Source organism: Pomacea canaliculata, linkage group LG10 (genome assembly GCF_003073045.1).
Source record: "Pomacea canaliculata isolate SZHN2017 linkage group LG10, ASM307304v1, whole genome shotgun sequence".
NCBI lineage: Eukaryota > Metazoa > Mollusca > Gastropoda > Architaenioglossa > Ampullariidae > Pomacea > Pomacea canaliculata.
The window spans coordinates 10,166,858-10,188,993 of record NC_037599.1 but is presented as its reverse complement, the minus strand read 5'-3'; the positions used below and the strand labels follow the sequence as shown (position 1 = coordinate 10,188,993).

The window sequence follows — 22,136 nt, the reverse complement described above, 5'->3', positions numbered from 1 at the left end:
AACACACGAGCGAGCGCACATACACAACTCTCAACAGTAAGGGGAGAGAATTTACTGAGCAGACAAGGCATCACAATCATCGTATGAACTGACATTTCTGTAGGAAAGTGGTTTTATTTTAGTTTTTATTTAAAGTCTCTTTGTTTTTTGCCAATTGTTTGAGTTTCGGCTCACGAAGAGTCTACTGTATATGCTCACCTATTTCAGTCAAGGGCCATAACCTAGACTAAATAAAGCAGGTCATGCTCTCGATCTCTCTCAAAACTTTGAGATTTGACTTTTTTCCGACATACCTCCGAGTTGGAGTATTTAAAGGCATTATCAATCTGAAGACAGACATCGGGACCTCTTAGTAACCCCTCAGTTCCAAGTTTGGCGCTTTTTATAGGAAATGGATTTAATGACTGGCTAGCCTGATGGCCGTCCATGATGCAAGCCCCTCTCACCTGACAACATTGTCAATATGATCTTCAAGGGATTCAAGAGGCAAGGGCGTCCCGATGCCGGTGAGCGCGCGCTTATCAGACTCGTCTTGTTGCTGCGTGTCTCTCGTCGAAGGTGAGAGCAGATAACTGCTGAAACTTTGTGTCGGAAATATCAAAGAGATCACCTGGGGCTCGTGCTTGTTGTGACCTAGGCCTCGTCACGAAATACCTCGCGAAGATGAAAGCAAGTGGTGTCTGCCACGCGGAAAGCATCAAAACCACATAGAGGATTAACACCTAACTCATGTAATTTCATGTCCAGTAAACCATGAACTGCGAGCGTCCGTTCTTATGAATGTGAATTAACAGCCACAAAATGTTCATGCGCTTTGTAGATTGACCAGTTCTGCTTGTCGTCTTGCCCACGTCCTACTCCACCCTCCCCGCTCCTAGCCACCTGCCTACGTGCACGTCGGGCAGAGCAGCGTTTATCATTTACTCTTCTAATCTGACAGAGACGGGAGTCGTTATTAATGTTCACAATCGTCTCCTTTTCCCATGGTTCACGTGTCTCTAAGAGACAGCTCGGGAGAATGGGAGGGAGAATATCAACTGAAACAATCTACTAAGTGCACTGGAGAAAGAAACTCACTCTAACACAAGGCCACATGGGGAGAGCACCTGCTGAAGCTTCGAGAAGACCGAAATAAAAAAAATTGCGGCTGCTCTTGAATAAAGTTTTCGTAAGAACTGTTAGAAATGCTATGGCACGCACTTGGTAGGGGAGTGGGTTGTGTTGCTTTTGTTCTACCCCACCCCTTACCCCCTATCGCCCCTACCTCCACTCCGTTCAGCGTAGGTGTACGTGTGGACAAGGCACCCATCGACCTTTAGGTCAAAGGGCAAGTCCTCTCTCAGGTAGGCCTTGTACTGGAGAGAGAGGGAGCGCGCGCACCTACACCCCCAAGCAAAACTAAAGTGCGTCTAGGTGTGTCTGAGGTGTAGTGGGGAGTGGGTGGTTGAGGGGTGGTGGTGGTGAGAAGACCGGGGCACATTGCCTATGCCCAGGCGTAAGTCTGTACCTCGATATCGTTTCACCTGCAATGGGAAACGTGACACACCACACCTAAGAAGATGTATGCACCAGAAGCACCAGCTAGAGTATGAAATGAAGACCAGCTTAACAAACCATCAGTTTCAATTACTTCAGAGGTGGTGGTGAAAGCAAATGTAAAAAAAAAGCGACTTGGGTGAAATAAATGGAGGATGCCATCAAAAAACGAACAAAGTGTTGAAATGCATTAGCCAGATGATTGAAATGTATGCACTGGCTACAGCAGCAACTTTGGCGGGATACATTCATAATTAAGGTCATGGTAGTTAAGGAAAAACAAAGTTGTGAAAGCGTGTCAGCTGGTGCAGGCCGACGCTGTAGCACAGAGAAGGTCCAAGTCTCGTAATCTCACGAGACACTACGTGTCCACTGTGTCCCACTCTCGTTCAGTGTATTTTTAGGTGCGTGAATCGTACCACAATCCCGGGATCCATACTGGCTACGAGCAGTATTTCATTATACATGACCACATCGAGGAAGCTACGAGTCTTCCGTGTGTATCATTGTGTCCGGCATCACCCGACACATCTTGTCCTCTGTGTACTGCCACGAAGAAGCCCTTTGAGCACGACGCGATCTTATAATAATAACAACAACAACAGATCCTCCTGCAATCCGCAAAGCTCTGCGGAAACAATTGAGAACGTCGGTGTCCATCTTGTGCTCTGACTTGCCTTGTTGTTTGAGTACGAGAGAGAGAGACGTGGGAATTAGGCTCGCTCTCTCATTAAAATTGTAGACTGTGTACCGTAAACTACAAGAGCCAAGTTGAAGTGGCCGCTGTCTCTTGACCAGCCGTGAGAACGTGACAGATCCCCCGTCAGGAGGTGAACGGAAAATCGCTGTTGGTGACTCACGCCGTGTCCTCCTAAGACTGTTTGTTTTTCCGACATACCGAGGCGGCAAAAAGAATGTAAACATCGGGAAGAGCAGAAAGCAGACGTTAAATTTACTCAGCGAAGCTTATACTTCTTACGTAATTTGGTGTCAACTGGAGTGAAGGTAAAGGCATGGAACTGGGCCATTGTGGCCAACACCTGTTTTGAGGGCGTCTCTTGTATTATTATACAAATGGAGCGATCTTTCCTTTGAAGTATGAAGACCAAAAACGTGTTTTATAAAAGAAGCATATCTCTTTTGTCACAACAAAATTCCGGTTAACAATCAAATCTACTTTTCACGTGTTTAGAAATGTTTGCTCGCACTATACTACGGTTGAACACGTGACGAAATTATAAAACGAAATGAAAAACCAAAACAGATTTTATTTAGTCATCAAACTTCTATATCAGTGTCTGGAAATATATGTATAAATATATGTAGTCCATTTTAGTCCTGCATTAAAAGGAATAACTGCAATTTTTATATGATCAAATTCTCTTGATAACGCAATATCAGCAAAGGCTTTCGACGCGCTTTAATGCACCTTTTCATTAATATGTCCTATTCGCTAGATAAAAGGTTCAAGTTGTAATGAAGGCACGTTCAAGAGAAGTAATGGAAACCCTAACTGACTTGAAAGGTTTTTAAATTCCTTAGTATACAAATAAAAAAGCCGAAAGTGCTTCCGAGGGAGGCACAAACGCACGCACACAAACACACTGAGTCTTTACAACACTCGGGACAAAGGGATTTTTTCTCCCTTACGGTCGTCCTGTTATCTTGAATATACAATGAACTAGAGTGACTGGCGTGATTAATTAGACTAGGTGTGGAACGCGCCATGTCCGTGTAGAAGTCTAGAGACTCTACATCACTCAATCGATACTCGCACGAAGTGTAACTTACAAAATTATTCACGAACCAAGTCCTCGAAAAATCTGAGCAAGAAACATCACCTATCTTTTCGCCCTCGGCTTTTTTCTCCTTTTAGTTTACTCTTCTTCCTTTGTCCGCGACACAGTGTGATAGTCCGCGAAAATAATCATCAATAACAACGAAAACTAATTGAGCGTTGGAGTTCTGAGGAACTCTACTGAAACCCTGGGAATATGATTGACCCTCGTATTCAGAAGTCAGAGAACGCCATACGCATCAATGATGTCCTCGAAAGTCTACAAAGGCCTCGAGGCAACATTTCAAAATTTTGAAAATGCAGAAAATGGCATGGGAGTAGATGAAGCGGGAAATTTGAAGCAATCCATTTCTTTACAAGGCTATTAACCTCGACAATTACTAACAGGAATGACAGGGTGGAGGATGGTGAGAGAGACAGAGAAAGCGGATGTGAGAACAACCACCAGCGTGCTTCTCCACATCTGAGAGGTGTTCGGGAAGAAGGAGAGAGGAGAGGAAAGAATGAGAGTTATCCCGTGCCCTGTGTTCCAGTCTCGCGTATGTCTTGGACTACACTATCAGACTTCCGCCATCGTTATTCCAGCAAAAAATTCTGATGTACACGATAAGCTGGTGGACTTTCGTGTCCTGCCATTCACTCTCGTGCCTCTTGGGTGAACGCAGTCGTGTATGTCCAGTTCTTATTTGCAATCGCGTGTCTGGGGAGGTGTAAGGGATGGGGGATGTCGTGATCGGGGCCTGAATGCAAAGGAAAGGTGAAGCTAGCATCCTCCGTAGCACTTACACACGACAAATGATAACAACTGACTCACTGTTTACCATCGCGCCCCTCGTGCTCTTCAAATGCAGTTCGTGAAAGCAGAAATAAATATTTTTACCTTGTTTCCGGCGCATTCTGCTTCAGAGGGCGGAAGAAAAGAACATGTTGGTATGAGAGTAAAGGGTACAGGAAGACAGCTCTGAGAGGAGGGTAAGGATACCAGAGTTCACAGACAAAGCATTAGAAGCTATGGCAAAGGCTACTGCTAAATGGTTGAGAACAGTGTGCAGTGTCAGCAAGTTCTATCAGTCTTGCACTTAACATAAGGTACCCTGTTCACAGCCAGCGGGCATGTAATCAACAGTTCAATTGTTGCTGTTGCCACCACTCGTAAAACTAATCACAGTGTTGGCGGTGTTGTCACTGATTCCACCGGTTCGAAATATTCTCCCGCTATTACTACCGCCTCCAAAAATGCAGCGACAGTTAAATGCTACTGGTGGCTGCGTCTTCTACATTAAAGGTCTCGTGACAAAATGCAAAATTGTTTTCTTGTTTGCTTTTCTTCAAAAGACTTGAGATCATTGTAAGGAGGAATTTGCAATTACAAAATACAAGCCTATCACCCACTACCATATGTAAATCAGAAAGAGGTTAAGAACGTACATTTAAAAGACTGCGGCCAATGGGAGTGGTGGGATAATATTTATGCGATTAAGGCGTAGTTGTAGACATTTGTGACTTGAGATTTTACCTCTCGTGATATTTAATGCCCGTGATAGCTACATTATCATAGATACAGAGTCGCTGTATCCCAAAAAATTCCCCACGAACAGGTGTCATATACGGTCTCCCGGGGCGAGATATGAACCCCGAACCTTTAACTGCAATGGTGATAAGCGAGTGTCTTAACCACTCCAGTACCGGGCGAGCTCCTACTTGTCTACTAGACAGACCGCTCGCTGCACGAGAAACTATCACACGGCCATCTACCTGTAACGTCACTAAAACATCATGGAACGCAAATTGAAACTTCTCCTCTCAGTTCTAAAATCAAAGAACTCAACCATTTCAAAAACAAAACAAAAAAAAAAATGCATGCAAAGTTCACAATTAATGAAAACTACAAAAATACAGAAGCATGGCTTTAGTTGTCAGCCTCAAGCTAAGCCAGGATTTATCTTAGTTTCAGATCAGTGCGACCATAATGCAATATTGCAGCGAGATCTGGAAAAATCGTTTACTATCAAAACTGTGTCGGTTTTCAACGAAAGAAAATTTTGCAGAATAAGGTCGAGATGGAAAAAAAATCGTCTACCATGGCGAAATGATACGCTCGTACACGCACGCCAACTCGGATATAGAGAAAGTGCACATAAAGCTTTGTAAGTAATTTCTAAATATCGGCAGGTACGTTAAAAACGACATTACCTTCAGTGAATGTGGCAGATTCTCTCCTGGAAAGAACTTGGTTTTACGAATTATCAAATACTGGTGTAGATTTTTAACATTATCGGAAAACAGATACCCAACGCAAAGTGACAACATTCTGTATCTTCAAGATAGGGCTGACAGATATCACTGAGCTTCTCAGAATCTGACTATGCAGTCATGACTTTGGATATATATGTAAATGGGAAATGCAGATGGTTGGCAATCTTCCTTGTTCACAGCCACTGTGGAAGAAAGTTTTGCGGACTGTCTCTGTCAAAACCAGAACGATTGACTATTGCCTTTTCTTGAATATTGTATGTACCACCCTGAGTTAATTAAACACCAAATATAAATCAAAACGTTCAAATCTTGTAGACCCTGAAGACAAAAAGAAATTATGCTTATGCCCAACCAATACTGAGATGCATATAACCAGCAGTATTTCATGCTGATATGGGCCAGATGGCCTTCCAAAAACTGAATTAAAAATAATATTATTACACACATTCACTCCTGGACGCAAAGTGTCCCAAACAATGGCAGGATACTTTGTCAGTGATGACATACTCTGTCCACACAAAGCCAGTAGATGAATGCTCTTCATGGGACGTACCCGACACCCACAGCGGATCATCTATGGCAGGGGTGGGCAATTAATTTTCCCAAGGGGCCGGATGAGAAACTGGAATGGTTCTAGAGGGCCGGACTAATATAGTTAACTCAGTTTTATCCAATACTGTATATATAGTATATTTACTGGTGGGCGGCCAGCTGGCGGGCCGGTCAGAGACAGGAGGCGGGCCGGATCCGGCCCGCGGGCCGGCGTTTGCCCAGGTCTGATCTATGGCGACCGTTGTCGTCAAAATGTACACCCGAAGTTGTGCGAGCTAGGGTTGGGGGGGAGAGAGGATAAAAAAAATATACAACTTGTCGTCGTATCAGTGAACATGAAAGAACAGAAGTTGTTGGTTAGTTCGATTTCTCCCTCCCATCGAGACTTTCTATTACAAAGTAACAAACAGGGTACTTGAGACCCCTGTTACATAAGGCATCAATACAAAGGAGCCAGGAAGCACTAAAGATCAGCCAATAAATTCGCGGCACCACTTTGTATTAATCCGCCAGACGTATGTGCTATCTCGTATTTCTCCCTTCCTCTCTCTCAAAACATCCTCTTTCTCTGTGTCCCCCGTTCTCTCTTTCACTGTTTAGATCTGGGGCTTTTCAGGTTAACAATTCGAATGTTTTGGCAATTAACAATGCAATTATCTTTTGAGGTTGACGATTCGAATTCATATTCGACACAGTCTTTTTTTTTTTAATTTGTTTATATTTGTTTACATTCTGAATATTTAGATTGTATACAAGGTGCTACCGTAATGTGTAAGTCTATTTATGTATGTGTCTATGTACATATGTCTGCTATACAATCATGCCCCTCTCCCACACACCGGTCCCGCTTCCCCTTGAGATGAGCGGATGACCTATCAGCACATTTCTATTGAATTTTTCCCTGCCTCAAGCTCTAAAACTCTTGTAATTAACAAGACTCAAGCGGAGTCCCCACGTGGATGCTGACAACTGGCCCTCAAAACAACAGCTGCAACAGCTTGTGCCACGTCTCTTCTGTTACACGGCATCAACATCCTGTGGCTGCACAACGATGGTCGCTGAGCTGTCTCTGCGATGGAAACGACTCACAGCCAACTCTTATTTTGTCATTGCTTGTTATCACTCAAAAAAAGTGACATTAGGGATAAAATTCCCGATAACATTAACGTGGCTGTCTACTTTTTTCTCTGCTGCTGGTTCCTGGGAAACAGGGGAAGCGTAGAGCCCAGTGGTTGGGTTTAAACCTGTAGGCGCGCTGAACTTTTACCTTACTCTAAGACCTCTAACAATTAATGTCATTTAACTCAGGGTCAGACGACCCTAAACAATTTTACCAGGCCGTAAAATCTCTTGCATTTTATGGATGGAAAACCTTTCTGGCACCAAATGCCAGCAAAAACCGAAGCCGAGGAAGCGTAGGAACTAGAATTGTGCAGAAAATGACCTCGAGCCGACAGCTTGTCAGGACAAGAAAAGCGAGGATTGCTGGGAACTGCAGTACAAACCTATTAAGTGCAGCATAATGAGAACAGAACGATTAACTTATGTAACATTCAGAGAAAGGCAGAGACTGTGTGTGTTTCTGAAGTACAGGATGTAGTTATTCTCATAAATCTTAAATCTTAAATTTTCTTATTTGTTTTATTTTTACGGGACTTAGAGTGAAGACGAATGAAACAAAATTCAAAAGGTGCAGACGGAACTGAGAACTTGGAGTGAGCACAGTGCACAGTCACAACAAGAGAACAGAGAAAAATGTTTCTAATGTTTAACCGAGTGAGGTCAAGAGTACTATGAGGACGGCCACTCGTGTTGCTCTGCAGACCATCTCAATCACTTGAAAGCTTGAAGCAAATGTCGGCCCCTAACAATCATGTTTGACCTTCCCCTAGCAGCCGTCCACGGGAACCACTTCCCTTTCGGGGATCGTACTGCAAGCGATCGGCATCCCTTACAAAGAAAGCTAACAAATATAAATCTTTATATGGAAGTCGTGAAGGCCGGCAAATATTATCAATCTTCAAATGAAAGTGAGGAAAGCTAGCAAACATAAATCTTCAAATAGAATTCCCGAGTGTTCTTCCGTGTGTTCCAGTCTCTATGTCTGATGTATTAATATTTTCGACATTATAAACACTTTAATGGGAATGTTCCGTCCTAAATGCAGGCTTCTAGAATCATTGCTTCCCTTTAAAACAAATTCTATATGCAGAGCAAATAAGAACACCGAACAGATGACGAGAACATTAATTAAAGATGAAACACGACTGCGTTTGCAGCTGTGTTTCTCTTAACCCAGGAAGTCATCAGCTCAGCCTCCCATCTTCCATCTCTAGGTCGCGCATCTTCCCTCTAGGGGAGAGTACTCTCGGCGAGTCAAAGCAGATGATGCACGTTCGTAAAACAACGCTGACAAGAGCCTGAAGTTTCTCAGAAACAAAGAGCACGTGACGTCCTCGTTAATCAAACAATATTAAATCGCATCCACGATAACTATAAATTACTGAGTGATGCAGAGAAGACAGAAACAAATAACAACATTGAAAAAAGGGGGAGGGCCTACCTCAAGGCGGGGTGCAGTGACATAACTGGTACTGGAGCAGAAAGATACCCCATCTCTTCGCCGGAACAGCACACTTCGGGGCACGGCCTGGTCGAGAGGCAAAGTGGGCAAGTAATCCGTTGCCTCGACACCCGCAGCCATGGCCTGCAGCCCCATGGTTCGAAACTCGAGCCGTGGTGACGTCGTGGTGTCACCGTAGTCGGTGTGTCACTTCGCCGAACTGCCACAACTTTCCGCACCAGCACGCGGCGGAAGATGAGAGTGGAGGTGCACGGTTTGGGCGGTGGGGAGTGGGGGAGAGGGAGGGTCAGATGGCAGGCGCGCTACACACACACATTCACGCACATCAACACACACACACAGCTCGATACTCCTACCACCACTAGCAGAACACGCCCGCCACTACACGCTTCCTCGTGACGTCTCAGCCTTCTGCGCGCTCACACACACACGCACGCACCGCACCACGCACTCACACACCGACTCCACTTGCGCGACGTTAGCGGGCGCAGCACACGCACTCTTTCCTCTCACTCTCTGCTGCCACCACCGCCACCTTCACCACCACCAGCACTGCCTCGCCCGCTCGGAGAAAGCGGTTCCAGGTTGGTCGGGGGCCGTGCTTATTTTTCCAGGGGCGTCGGGTTCTGCCTTGCATGTGACCTATGGCGGCTAGTCTCCAGCGCCTTGTGCGCACGCGCACTCGCTCTATCTCCAGACACCAGTTTGACGCATTGATGGCGTCACCGTACTCGCTAATCAGACAATCCCGCGAGAACCTTTTCTGCAAGAGGGTGAAGAACGGGTACACAAAGGAGAGAGAGAAGAAGGGTGGAGGATAAAATGTTGCTCTAAGACTGTGGTTATCTCTACGCCATCGCTTGATGCTCTTAGTGGACACGCGAAGACCGTGGAGGATGGCGGGAAACGGAGGGCTGGCGCCCGAGGAGGAACAAAGAACACGTTGCACACGACCACACAGAAAAAGGCGCGCGTGTGCTTCTTTTGTCCCCCCACCGGAGTGCGGGGCACGTGACAAGCGCTCACAGCAGATAATGCCTCGCGTAAACAAATAAACCAGCTCATAAACGAGCCCTCGCCACTTATCCTATGCTCGGTGCCTGATAAATTACGGCTTATATTCCGTATCCTCGCCTGAAGGGTGTGTATTTCAAGCAATTATCAAGGAAAACAAACACCACTTGATCTGATAGCACCGAAACCCATGTGCAGTCTTCCTCCCCTCGAGCTCCTTACACAGCCACACAAAGCAACTTCGGAGGCAGCGAGATACCTCCGGTCACTATAGCTGTGAACTCGGGTCGATGTAGTACTGTGTCTCAATATCATCTGTGACGGTTTATTCTCTCACACTCTCTCTACTTCTCTCATTCTTTGGACGTGTACATGCATACAAATGTAGAAATACCTAGTCACGATACACATGCTCGTACGCATACATACGTATTAGCACAAGTCGGAAAGAGTGGGTGTGGACAAAGATACTGCAGGAACACACCGGCGACCTGACCTGTAGGTGGCCAATAGTTGCTCGTCTCCTACGTTAGTTGAAACGTGCATTTCAGTGGTATCGACGTTAGAACAATTTAAAAATAAAACAGCAATTGTTCTGGAGATAATCAGAGATGAGTCACGTGCTGTCCCAGACAACACTCCAGCCACTACACTGACGTCACTGGCGCGGACTGTGCCCCTCAGATTAGATTATGTTAACTGAACAGCGATGTCCTTTGCAGACAACACTAAAACCCTATCGGGGAATCGTCAAGAACAGAAAAAGAGATAGGAGAACCCGATCCGGCTAACACTATCGTACAAAAGGATACACGTACAAGTAAAAAGTTAGAAAGAGAGCTGAGAACGAAAGTAGGGAAATGTATTCTTTCCATCCTAAATGCAATCCTTCAGAGTAGGTCACGCACTGAAATAACAGGAAAAACAAAAAGACATTTGTGAGAAATGTTCTCGCAGCCAGTGTGAGTGTGGAAGCGTCCGTGAGCTTGTACGTTCAAAATAATGAATAATAAACTGGGGTCTCATACACTCTATCTATCTTTTCCTCTCTTCCACACATGTTGTGTACAGTCGACACATGTTTATAGATAAAGCATGGCCTTCTAGAGGCAACGGGACTGTCATTTCAGGATTATATAAGCCGATCTTATCGTTATGTATGTGTATATATTACATAGGGAACACCATTTCGAATATTGTTTACAAGGGGAGCGCGCGCGCGCACACACACACCTCCCTGTCTATATCCCTACATAGTTTCGCTGCTCATAAGCATTGTATGTATATATAAGGGAAAAGAGCCCGCAGTACTGATAGCAGCAAAACCTAGTCCTGAAAGCACAGATCGGAGTGGGGTGGGGTCGAGGGAACCGATGCTTTGCGAAACACTGCCCGCTGTGTCTACCTTCGCGTTTATTGTCTCTCTCCCTATAGTCCTCTCACCGCAAGACACTGCAAACAGAGACAGCTCTGGCCCAAGTTCTTTTTTTGTCCTTTGAAAGAGTTATTAAATCCCTCGTACACGATCTTTTCATCTGTGAATGCCTCGCATGCGAGACACAATTGCACAATTGTTCACGCAGATTGAATATCGCACGGCGCGACGTTTTCACTTCATTCGCTCGCAGCTTTCTGCTGGAAGCCTTGAGCCTGGCGGTTCCTTTCCCTAATGCTTCGAAAACAAACGAGACAGTCGATTGTATGCACGGCCCACGCAGCTGTGCATTTATTTCCTTTTTCCTGCTAACAAAACAGCCCAAGGTTGATGAGTTTCCGCCTCTTAATAATATTTTGAGAGTGTTTTCCAAGAAAAAAAAAAAATTCTTCTCTCCAGGTGATGGAAGTTTCAATTATACTCTTTAATTAGTATGCGGCAGTCAGGTTCGGTAAGAGGTTCGCAATCAGGTCGCCGTGACTCTTTCGGAGACATGCGTAATATAATCCAGATTTTTAATTAAAAAAAAGTTTCTTGAATTAAGTGTACTCCATAGAGACTAGGCTCAGCGCTATAAAAGTAATCCGCTCAGTACAGTCCACTCCATTCTGCGCTAGTGCCGAATGTTTTAGTGGAAGTTCGTCTTCACTTTATCTGACTGAAAATCAAGGAACTAAGGAAGTCAAATTTACCGGTTAAATATTAAGGGATTCGGCAATTGAGAAAATTCTCACAACTAAACTTCTTCCTTCAAGAAAGTTTAAATAAAATCTGAAAGTTCACAACAAGAGACCCGTTAGAACACATACACCAGAGTTAACTGCGTGCTGCTCTTTTATTTCTGGCAGAATCAAAAAGCAACTGGAATTTGCTTGACAAAAATGCACCAGTTCATCGTCACCAAATCAAGTTTGTGCGGTGTGAAACACGGTTTGTTGGCAGTCGAAAAGAGCGAGAATTCACACTGAAACACGGTAACCGAAGCCACGACTCACTGTTTCAGCTCTGATTTCTAACTCTCAAAAGATGAGTTATTTTGCTTTTCGTCAGACAAAAACCTCTTATTTCAGCCTCAAGCTCTCTACCTTCAAGTCAATTCTGTGCACTGTCTGGGGGCTTGAGTTGTAAACATATATCGTCTCCACTACCCACCATTTATGAATCCTGTGGACTCCACATATTTTCTGATTTCTACTAAAAGTCTCCAAGGTTCGGCGCGATCTTTATAAGCAAAGTGTTTCCTGCTGTCAGTCGGAATGTATCGGAGTCTGAACACTTTCAGTCCCTTACTACCTCACCGCTCTCTAAGTTTATTCAATAAATCCATACCAGCAATTTTCTTGGATTCTATTCCCATCCCATTCACCCGTCTGGGGTCGTATTCATGAAGCTAAGTTGTCGTCGTCTAGGGCAAATCAAGGATAAGTGTCTTGTATCCATAAGTGTCCAGACTCCGCAGATATCGCTTTAGCCTCGAGACTGTAGTTATGTAAGTGGTAAAAGATTTCCTGGGAAAAGTAACAGTAAGCAATATGGACAGTGTGCTGTAATTACGGAAAAAGACCCACACACACACTCCCTGATTTTCCCGTCCTACTTACCCTCACTTCGTTGACCCACTTCTGCCTGCTGTCACCGACATAATTAATAACAAGTTCTCTTCCTGATTATGTCCATCACCATTCAAGTATTCAGTGCAGCATTTCACACAGTTACTGAATCTCTCAGGCGCCTGAAAATAATCTACACTGGTGTCATCCAGGTCATTCTATCAAGTCATCTTCCCTACTTTCGTCAGAGTGGTAACTCTTACTCACATCCCTGTCAGTTTGGACTATAATAGTCTCTGATGACATATTCCTGGATATCGCTGATATTTTCTTTCGGATTCTGCAGATATTTGTCAGATCAGTACCACCAGATCATATCTTGATGTTCAGGCAACAAAACTGATCTGTTCCTTCCAGACTGGATTATGCCATCTCTCTCTCTCTCTGGCTGTTCCTAACACTTGACAAATATAGAGTTCAGAAACTTGCAGCTCGCCTTGTTCTCAAATCAAGAAAATGTAATCATGTAACACTCCACTTGCCTTAAGTTCAAGCCCTGAGTTAATTACAAGCTAGTTGTGGTATGAAACAGATGCCTGTATTACTAACGTGCTCACTGTCATACAGACGCTTCGTTCCTCGACAGATGTCACCATCTTCCTGCCAAAACATGGCACCTGATAGTTTGGCGAGCGAAACCTTCTCCTACCCTGGAGAACTATTATTGAACTCAGTACCACTACATTAGTGTTTCCAACAATTCAGTTAGCTACATGGGTCAAACAGACGTTTAAGACTGTCCTGTCCTTCGAAATACCTCTCCCACCGCAGTTCAAAGTTGCTCATGGTTAAGATGTCTGTAAAATAACTATAATATATAGATATCAGACAGAGGGTGGCAACAAGAGAAGTATATTTTCCGAGAGCCTTCTCCCATCAGCTTTTATTAATGTATTCCTGGTAACACGAAGTGCAAAAAGCCTTGCAAAATGCTGGGTTTTCACATTATATATTCTAATAATAATTATGGTTCTTAACAGCGTTCATATTTTGTGACTTCCGGTATAGATCAATCCTGCTTACAATAAAGGCTTGTAAAAAGCAAACAATAGTGTCTTTTTTTCTGTCAACACATACATTTCTTTAGCCCGAATGTAGGGAAACGTGTCGAATAATTGTAAAGTTGCTTGTGGTATCTTCAAAATATTATGACGGGGGTTGTTCTGAAGTGCCTGCCCGTATGGACAAGAGAAACACAAATGCTGTCCGCACCATAAATCGCGGAGCCCGGATGTCGACAGGTACGTCATCTGGTCGTCGTGCTTGACCTCATCAACTGCCCCGCCGCAGTCCCTCCACGTACTAAGTCCCGCTACGCCATCCATTTCTCTACCTACCTTCGTCACAGCTAGGGCGGTACGTGCGTCACAGAAGGCCGTTTGTAAACATTCCCTGTCATCTATCAGGCCATTTTGACTGAAAGATTCCTCCCTACTTTCTGTCTTCTTTGTTGCTGGCTTTCCTGGTGTGCCAACAACCTGGACATGCGTCAGCATCCTTTGTTATTATTTCACAACGCCTAGTCCATCACCGGCGTGATCGATACATCAAATGCCACATCCGTCATTCCCCCAATGATGAAGGATCGTTCTGCGGAGTAAAATTTCGTTTCAGGCAAGCCAGCGCAATGGCAGAGGAGCTTCCCATCCATGCTGTGGTTTATTGCTGCATGTAATTCTAGTTGTACCGGTTGGGCTTGTGCCGTTTTCTGCCGGAAGCGATCTACAAACAAGCATTTTTTTTTTTATTTTTGGTCTTTTTCTACGAGGCATTGAAAACTCCTGTGGCTGCAGTTTGTAGGTGAAGTGATTTCACCCTCTACCTGAAGGATAACACCCAATATACACATTTCTGGACCAATAATAACGAACTTGTTTCCCAACCTGAGTTTGAGTTCTCAAAAGCTGTTTTCATAAAGGCTTTAAAAAAATAGAGTGACTTGCGAAACTGTCTTTGTCAACCTGACTCTAACGTTAAAACGTTAAAGTCGTTTATTTCATCCATCCAGCCGTACATTCCTTCTCCAGACCACCCCCAAACAAAAAACAACCAAAAAAACCTCAAACAAGTGAATACGAGATGGGCGTGCTTTCCGTGACTTATCTTTGGTCACTATGAACAAAGAACCTTGTCATTAAGAAGATACTGTACTTCTTTAATTCAGACGGTGGCGACATTTACTGTGACGAATTGCACCGATCTACCATGCTACACACTCGCAAGCGGGACGACCTGCTACAAGTACAAAGCAATACAACTTGCTTCATCCTGATTGAATCCCAAGGGGAACAATTTTTTGGTTTAACATTAGCTCTGTCGTCAATGATCCCCGACAAAGACTGCAAACGGGTTTTAAAACTAAGTAAATAGCACCAGTGCTCATTTATTCGTTCTGAAAGAGAAAATAGGGGTTGTGGAGGATCTCTCTCACTAACTCTCTCAAAAACGGAGATTTATCCACAATTCAGGTCTTTCATTTATTAAACATTGAACAGGATGATCAGTAACAGCGTATTCCATCATTTATCCATAATGATCGAATGAACGCCTATTCTGATTTAACAATGATTACATTGTGTGTATGTGAGAGAGAGAAAGGGGGAAAGAGAGTCTGCGCAGTTCGCTAAACACTTGCCATAAAACGTGCGGTGAAGGCCACCTAGATGTGGGAAAAAAAGAATAGTGGGTCCGATTTTCAAGGACCTGCTAACTCGCTCGAGCTTAAAAATAAAACATTTTTTTGCAGCGTACGGCGTCCCGGAAAAAAGACTAATCAGTTGCGCGGCAAAGCACGTTTCTGGGACGCACCACCCGGACCGTACCACTGTGCTGACGTCACTTGGTGTGAATCGCAGCGACACCTTCCTGAAGCCCCCATACTCTCAGACGTGCATGCTTCAACGGTCAATATCTGTGACCAGAGCCAAAAACCCGCAGAGACCCAGCAAACCTCTCAACTTATTACTGCCACCGAACTAGGTGTCCTCGACCTAGAAGACCTTCTTGACGTATAGACCACTGCAGCCTTGTAGATATAAGTTACTATATTCTTGTAGACCTAGCGGCCTACAAAATCTATCAACCTGACATAAGCAGCCTCTTGGTTTAAAGGTTGCAAAAAAGGATGAGATGAGAGCAACAGCCTACTCAACGAGACGTTTCAAGTCTTTTAAAGGCAGTAAGATATTGTTTTCGACTCTTTGTCTTTTACAAACATGGTCAAACGGGTTCTGCCCATTTGTTTGGTTGTTTATAGGCATTGACCATATTACTTCCGTCTTTGATCTGCCATAAACTTGGCCAGATACTGTTTCCAAACTACTTGGATTTTCATCTACGTGGGTGTTCTTAGATACTGTCCCCGAGTAGTAGATTTTTAGGAACTTTCTTTTTGTGTGTGTGGCAAAAGCAGGTCTTAGCGCGTGTTTCTGTCAACAAAAAATCTGAGTACGTGGAGACATCAAGAACGCATCTCGTCCTTCCCAGTGAATTTTCCCTCAAATCTCCTGCTGTTTAGGTCAGTAATCTTAAATACTCAGCCAGCAAGTATAAATCGAAGCAGAAAATGGAATTCATTACCCTGCCATTACGTAACCCAGAGCTGAGGATGATTAAAAAAAAGTGCGTGGCAATCATACCCAACGGTCTGGAAAAATGTCCATTGATTTTCAAACCGCGTACTCAGTTTTATAATACCTAAGTCACGGCAGTGCTTGTCGGCAATGCATTTTAGACATGTTTTGCAACCCGAAACGTTAAGCTTCCAACGAAGTGTATAAAAAGTATAAAATTGTGTAAAGTTACCGGCGCGTGTCAACAGAGCGCTCGCTCGGCAAAGGCTTTCTGGCCAAACGACGAAGCGAATGAAGGACAAACCGTAAAGTAAAAACCGGTGTCTACGTCCCGCCACGAAACATGGACAGCTTAAGTACACATTTTCCTGCAAGAGACATGTCATCCATCAAAGACAAAAATCGATGACGTCTGGATGGTGTGTCCTTTGTCGCTGCAATACCAGCTAAATCACGGAATTAAAACACGCACAGCAAGCTGACGTCATATCCGGTCGACGGCTGCTCATGCGCGCGCAAATGGTTTGTAATGTCTTTTTTTCTCTCTCTCTCTCCAGCAGTGCCGCAGGTTAAAGATTTTTCCTGGGTTGTGACGTGCGACAGTCGGCACCATCTGTGCCTCATCCCCATGTAAGCAAGCGGTGGCACGCACTATCGAGTCCGTTTGAGTATTAATCCCTTCTGCGCTTGTTTTGATGCGCACTCAAAGCTGCTTCCTGTTGTTTCGTGCGGCGGTGATGTTTGTGAGAAAAGCAATAGGTGTTCGGGGTACTCCATCAATCTTATCCAGTATGTCAGATTTATGGTTAAGATAAGCAGTTCGTAGGGGTTTATACTGTTGTTGTTGCTGTTGTTGCTGTTGTTTTATGGGAGGGAGAAATTAGAGGCTTGGTTTTCCTCTTTGAGCGAAGTAGAGAGAGAAGTTGAACAAGCTTTTGCACTAGATGAATGCTTTACGCTGCCAGAATTTTAAGACGCTGTTATCTTTTGCTTTTAAGTTTTTCATTACTGCTACAGCATTACATTTTAATGGTTTTTACATCAGTGCTGTCAAGCAAAGAACAGGCAGTGGGAGCAGTCTATCAGTTCTTGTCAAAAGGTCAACAACTTCCATACTCTTTCTTCATTTCCCACTTCCGCCCCAGACAGCAAAAGACGGACCGAGAAAGAAGAATGACTATCGAAAAGGTTAGTTTAAATCTCAGCTTGAAGGCAAAGCGCTCGGCAACAATCTAACACCCTGGTTTACTTCCGGCCACCGCGTCATCGTGGGGTGGATGCAGGGTGGGGTGGGGGAGTGCGGGACTGCGGTGTGCGGCAACCTGAGAACGAGCACAGGCCTGTGACATTCCCCATTGAGCGCTGCAGCTGTAGATTCGACTTCCGCATGCCGGCTACACACAGCGAGGCCAGTAAATCATCGGACTGCTTTCTGTAGGACTGGGAAGAAGGGGGAGAGAATTGAGTCACGGCTGCTGACTCCCACCCGAGGACGACGTCCTCAGGCCTCTGGCAGTGACCAAGGGCGTTAAATCAAATGAACCACCGTCTGTAGCGCGGAAACAGATTACTTGTGACGCGCATGCGCTGGACTGAGGTATCACCCTGTCTTTTCTGGTGTTCATTTACACAGTGTGTCTCAGAGCTACAGTCATATTTATTTGTTGAGATGCCAGGCAGGAACTGTCGGATTCCAGACTGTCCTGCATGCAGAGGTCAACAAGTAATCTGTGAATGTAACATAAATCAGCGAAGCAACACACTGTAAACAATGAACAACCCTCTGAAGTTTGGTGCACTACCATTTAAAACTTTTCTTTTTTTTTCATGCTGAATGAAATGCTTTATCCAACCTTTCATATGAACATTTGGCACATCTTTCCCAGGTAACTGACCTACCTCTTTGCTGTGTCCTTGTTATTCATTGCTAGTACAACGTTAGGCAAGATATGTATGTTGCCCCAACCTAGAAAGACAGGGTGAGATTTCCAATAACTGTTCCGACAGGGGAGATCAATACACAGCTACTTCCGGTGGTAAAGGCAGCTCATGCACGATAAAAGAAATAATATCTTGTATTTGATGCATCTGAAAGACGTGCGGAAATGAGGCTTGTTTGTAATTAATTTTTTTTTTCGGTCGGCTTAATCGTTGAAAATTAAGAAACATAGCGGTCACTTTGCAAGAAGTTCAACCTAGTACCGACCACCTCTGGCGTGAAGTAGAAAAATACATGCTGCAATTCACACCTGCACGCCGAAAAAAAGATTGTAAGGCATTACAGAGAAATCAATCACTTGTCAATAAAAAACAGAACATTACAAAAAATATTCTTCTTACAATGAAATTCCTTTCGTCGATATACAAGACATCCAAGATATATGATTGCTCGTGTTCTGAAATAGAAAGTTACAGCCAATGCTGAAATAATCATCATCATTATCATCATCATTATCATCCCCACCACCACCACCACCACCAGACTATTTTCACTTGTCTTCCACTGACTGCCACATTTCCCCATTCATATCATCTATCTGTGCCTATGGAGCTTTTGCGCTATCGTGTTAGTAGCGCAATCCAGCGCTGCGTGCGGGCGCATGCGTGGTGAGATTAGGTATACATACATTTCCGTTTGCCTAGTAATGACAGTATATTTTAAACGAAGAAGCCGGATAATGTAAACACTGCTTTGAAACACATCTTGCACACAAAAATAGTGCATATCCAGCTCGTGCTGCGATGACAAAAAAAATAAAATAAAATAAATAAATAAACAACTCATAGCTCAAATCTCATACCGCGGTTGGAATGCGAACACGAACGGCAGCTCTTCAACCGTTGGTTAGCCGCAGTTATACGAGCCCTGACACATTTATGCACCATAAGCCATTGTAATGAAAATTAAAGGCCCCCTTTAACCAGCTACTCATAAACTAATTCCCAAAATGTTGCAAGCAAAAGTTCAGAATACTACTAAACTCAGACTCACCGACTGAAGGGGAGGGGGGGGGTCTCTATAGTGCAAATGCTGCGAGAGATGTTGTGTGTTTGATTAGATGCTGATGAAGCTGTCAAAAAACCCTTTTGATTGAGCGAGCAATATTACGTTAGGGAGTGATCTATTTTCAAGCTGTATATAAGTGCAAAATGTTCTCTATATCGTTGCGTAAGTGAAACTCAGCTATGAACATTTGCGGCCGTCTGCCTGTGACCCTCATCAAAGACAGTATATACCAAGGACCAGTGGGAGAAGAATTTCCCACGTTAATTTATGTTTAGAACAAAGCTTTAATGAGCTTTTGGTTTCACCATCATCATGAAGAGAAAAAGCAGACTAATGCGAGAATTCTCTTTGCGGAAGTACAATAAACTGAGGTGAAAGGGGAAGTTGAGATCGACAAGTTTTGCCGAGTAAGAAATAAATAATAAGTAAGGAGCAAATTTATGGTGCTATTTCCGTTAACATTACGAATTTCGGCCCATCCTCCACTTGACGTAGCTATGGATGTTGGCTTTCAGATTGGCGCGACCTGACAGCTTGTCACTTTGCGAGAGCTACGCCGATGAACGTTCTTTGTTCCCTCCGTGATTTCATCATTCTGTCTTTCGGTCTCTACTGCGTTTCTTTCGATGCGCTTTCGATACTGTCAGTAGGTAAGCGCGGTCATCACAACGGCTGCTCAGACAGAAAACACAATTATCTAGTCAGGCGAACAACCAGCAAAAGCAGCCAAGGTTTGACTGCCACTTGCGACGTTTGGCTTACCAGCCTGATATTTGCGGAGGTTGAGTAAGCTGAGGTCATGCTCCAGGCCGGTTGGACGACTCGGCCGTCGTGCTTTAGACAGAATGGACGTGGGTTCGCAGACAACGCAGTGAAATGGCAATGCAATGCGATCCTGAAAGTACGGCATCTCTGCCATCACAACAAACATAGACCTCTACAAGCGTAAGTGTATGATCAGGAACAGAAAGGAGAGACGGGTATGGGAAGAGAGCATTAAGTAAAAGGATACCAAAAAAAAACACAGGAGAAGCTAGAAAACACTCCAGAGAAGGTTTGAAAAACATACGAATCTTTAGTAGTAGTAATAATTAATAATAGTGATAATAATAATAAGTAATCAAGAAAAACCTTTCCCGCAGGAAGGCGTATGAGAAAACGCTGCAAAACGCCTAGATCCCAATGGAGAAGGAAGTCACCTGGCATGTTTAAAGCACTATGCATAAAAACAACAAAGATTTGGTAAGTAAGAGCTTCAGCCTTTTAATGAACCACGCAAGCCTTTCTCCCCAAGTCCCTTCTGTGTGTGTGTTCCCCCCCACTCCAACGTTCACCTTCTTCCACTTTTGAGCTCTCGCTATCCCCCTGGGTGGCTTTAAAGGGAAAGCACTGTACAGTGATAAGACAAGAAATTCCGTTGTTGTTAAGTTCAGGAGTGTTGTGCCGATGTCGGCACTTTGTATGAACTAACATACTTCGCTCTTAGTTGCGCGAAAAACCAGAGCTATAGATAATTTATGTAGGTGCGTGCTAATTTGGGTCTGTTGACATTCGCGTTAGCGGACCACAGAGGAGCGAAGAGTGGGCCAAGGTTAAAACCTCCTTACTCAATGTTTTCTTATCTCTGGACTAAAAGAAGATCAAAGTTTATCTCGCGTCAGACGAGACGGGCGCAGGCGAGTATAAACACACACACCTCTGAGACGTTTGACGCCCGTAAAAATTAGGTGAGAAGACTCAAAGAGCATGCTCTTTCACACAGTTGGCTATAAATCTTCAAGTTAGTGATATTAAGATATCATTAAGAAAAGCTTCTGTATTAAGCTTCTTGAAGTTAATTTTTTTCCATTTACAGACAGGTCGTAGACTCTTTATCATGGACATATCTATTCCAGATAACAAAAAATACTACACATTGCGGAAATAAGAAAGTTATGCAAAATAGGATACATAGACATGAACACGTAGACACACACACACACAGAGAAAACCATGCACACACATACGTACAAATTTTCTTGATCCTCTTAGATGTTTGCAGATTGTGACCTCCCACCTGGTATCGTGCAGTCTGCCATTATACAACTCCTACTGGCGTCTCAACAAGAAGTGTCATTCGATGCAAACGACCCTTCAGTTTCAAGTACAACCAAGTTAAGATTTGCGTAGGGCTAAATGCGTTCTTTATGTCAAGCTGGGGAAAAGTGAACTTGAGACGCATTCTATGAACACATTTTATGCAATGCATTTCATGTCCCCAGACCATCACTCGACTGAAGAATGGGGGTATTATAATGAGTTGATTTTCGTTTTATCAACGCAGATTGAACACTTCACTCAAGCTTACAAACAATGAACCTAAGCTGCATACCACTAGTGCAGTTTATGAAAGACAGAACATGACTGAAAAAAAAAGCCTCACTTGACTGAAAAACGTGACAGCCGCACTTCTTCTCAGCAGAAGTGGTCGCTACGCACAAAGGAGGATTTGTTTCGGTGCAGTCAACTTAAGAAAAGTCGAGTAGACATTATACTGCCAACCCTTTCCGCCATATTAGAGTAGAAAATGCACTAAACTCGATCCCACTCAGTCTTGTGCGAAAACAAAAGGTTCTGCGTGATGTTGACTGATTGCGCCAGTCCACAGCTTAAGGAATCAGTGAGCATTCAATCATTACCAGACACACAATCAAAGTCACACTCACGCTCGCTCCTAGAAAACACATTTTAAGAAACACACACACAGAGTAATTAGATTTTAACACTTAGAGA

At 44.0% G+C, this 22,136-nt stretch overlaps 1 protein-coding gene across 6 annotated transcripts in view; it reads right to left on the bottom strand.

The window, feature by feature from the left end:
- Positions 1-22,136, bottom strand: part of LOC112573480 (high affinity cAMP-specific 3',5'-cyclic phosphodiesterase 7A-like) — a 51,203-nt gene that overhangs the window by 22,577 nt on the left and 6,490 nt on the right. Inside the window, exon 1 of one of the 6 annotated variants that reach the window (XM_025253904.1) lies at positions 21,375-21,663. The exons of 3 other annotated variants lie outside the window; for them this stretch is intronic. Coding sequence is in view for 2 of the 3 variants with exons in the window: in XM_025253901.1 (XP_025109686.1) it covers positions 8,706-8,861 (156 nt within the window). In the remaining variant the exon portion in view is untranslated. Of the gene's footprint in view, positions 1-5,527; positions 5,660-8,705; positions 9,933-21,374; positions 21,664-22,136 lie in introns of those variants that run through there. 2 more of the 6 variants (XM_025253901.1, XM_025253902.1) reach the window with 2 other exon arrangements.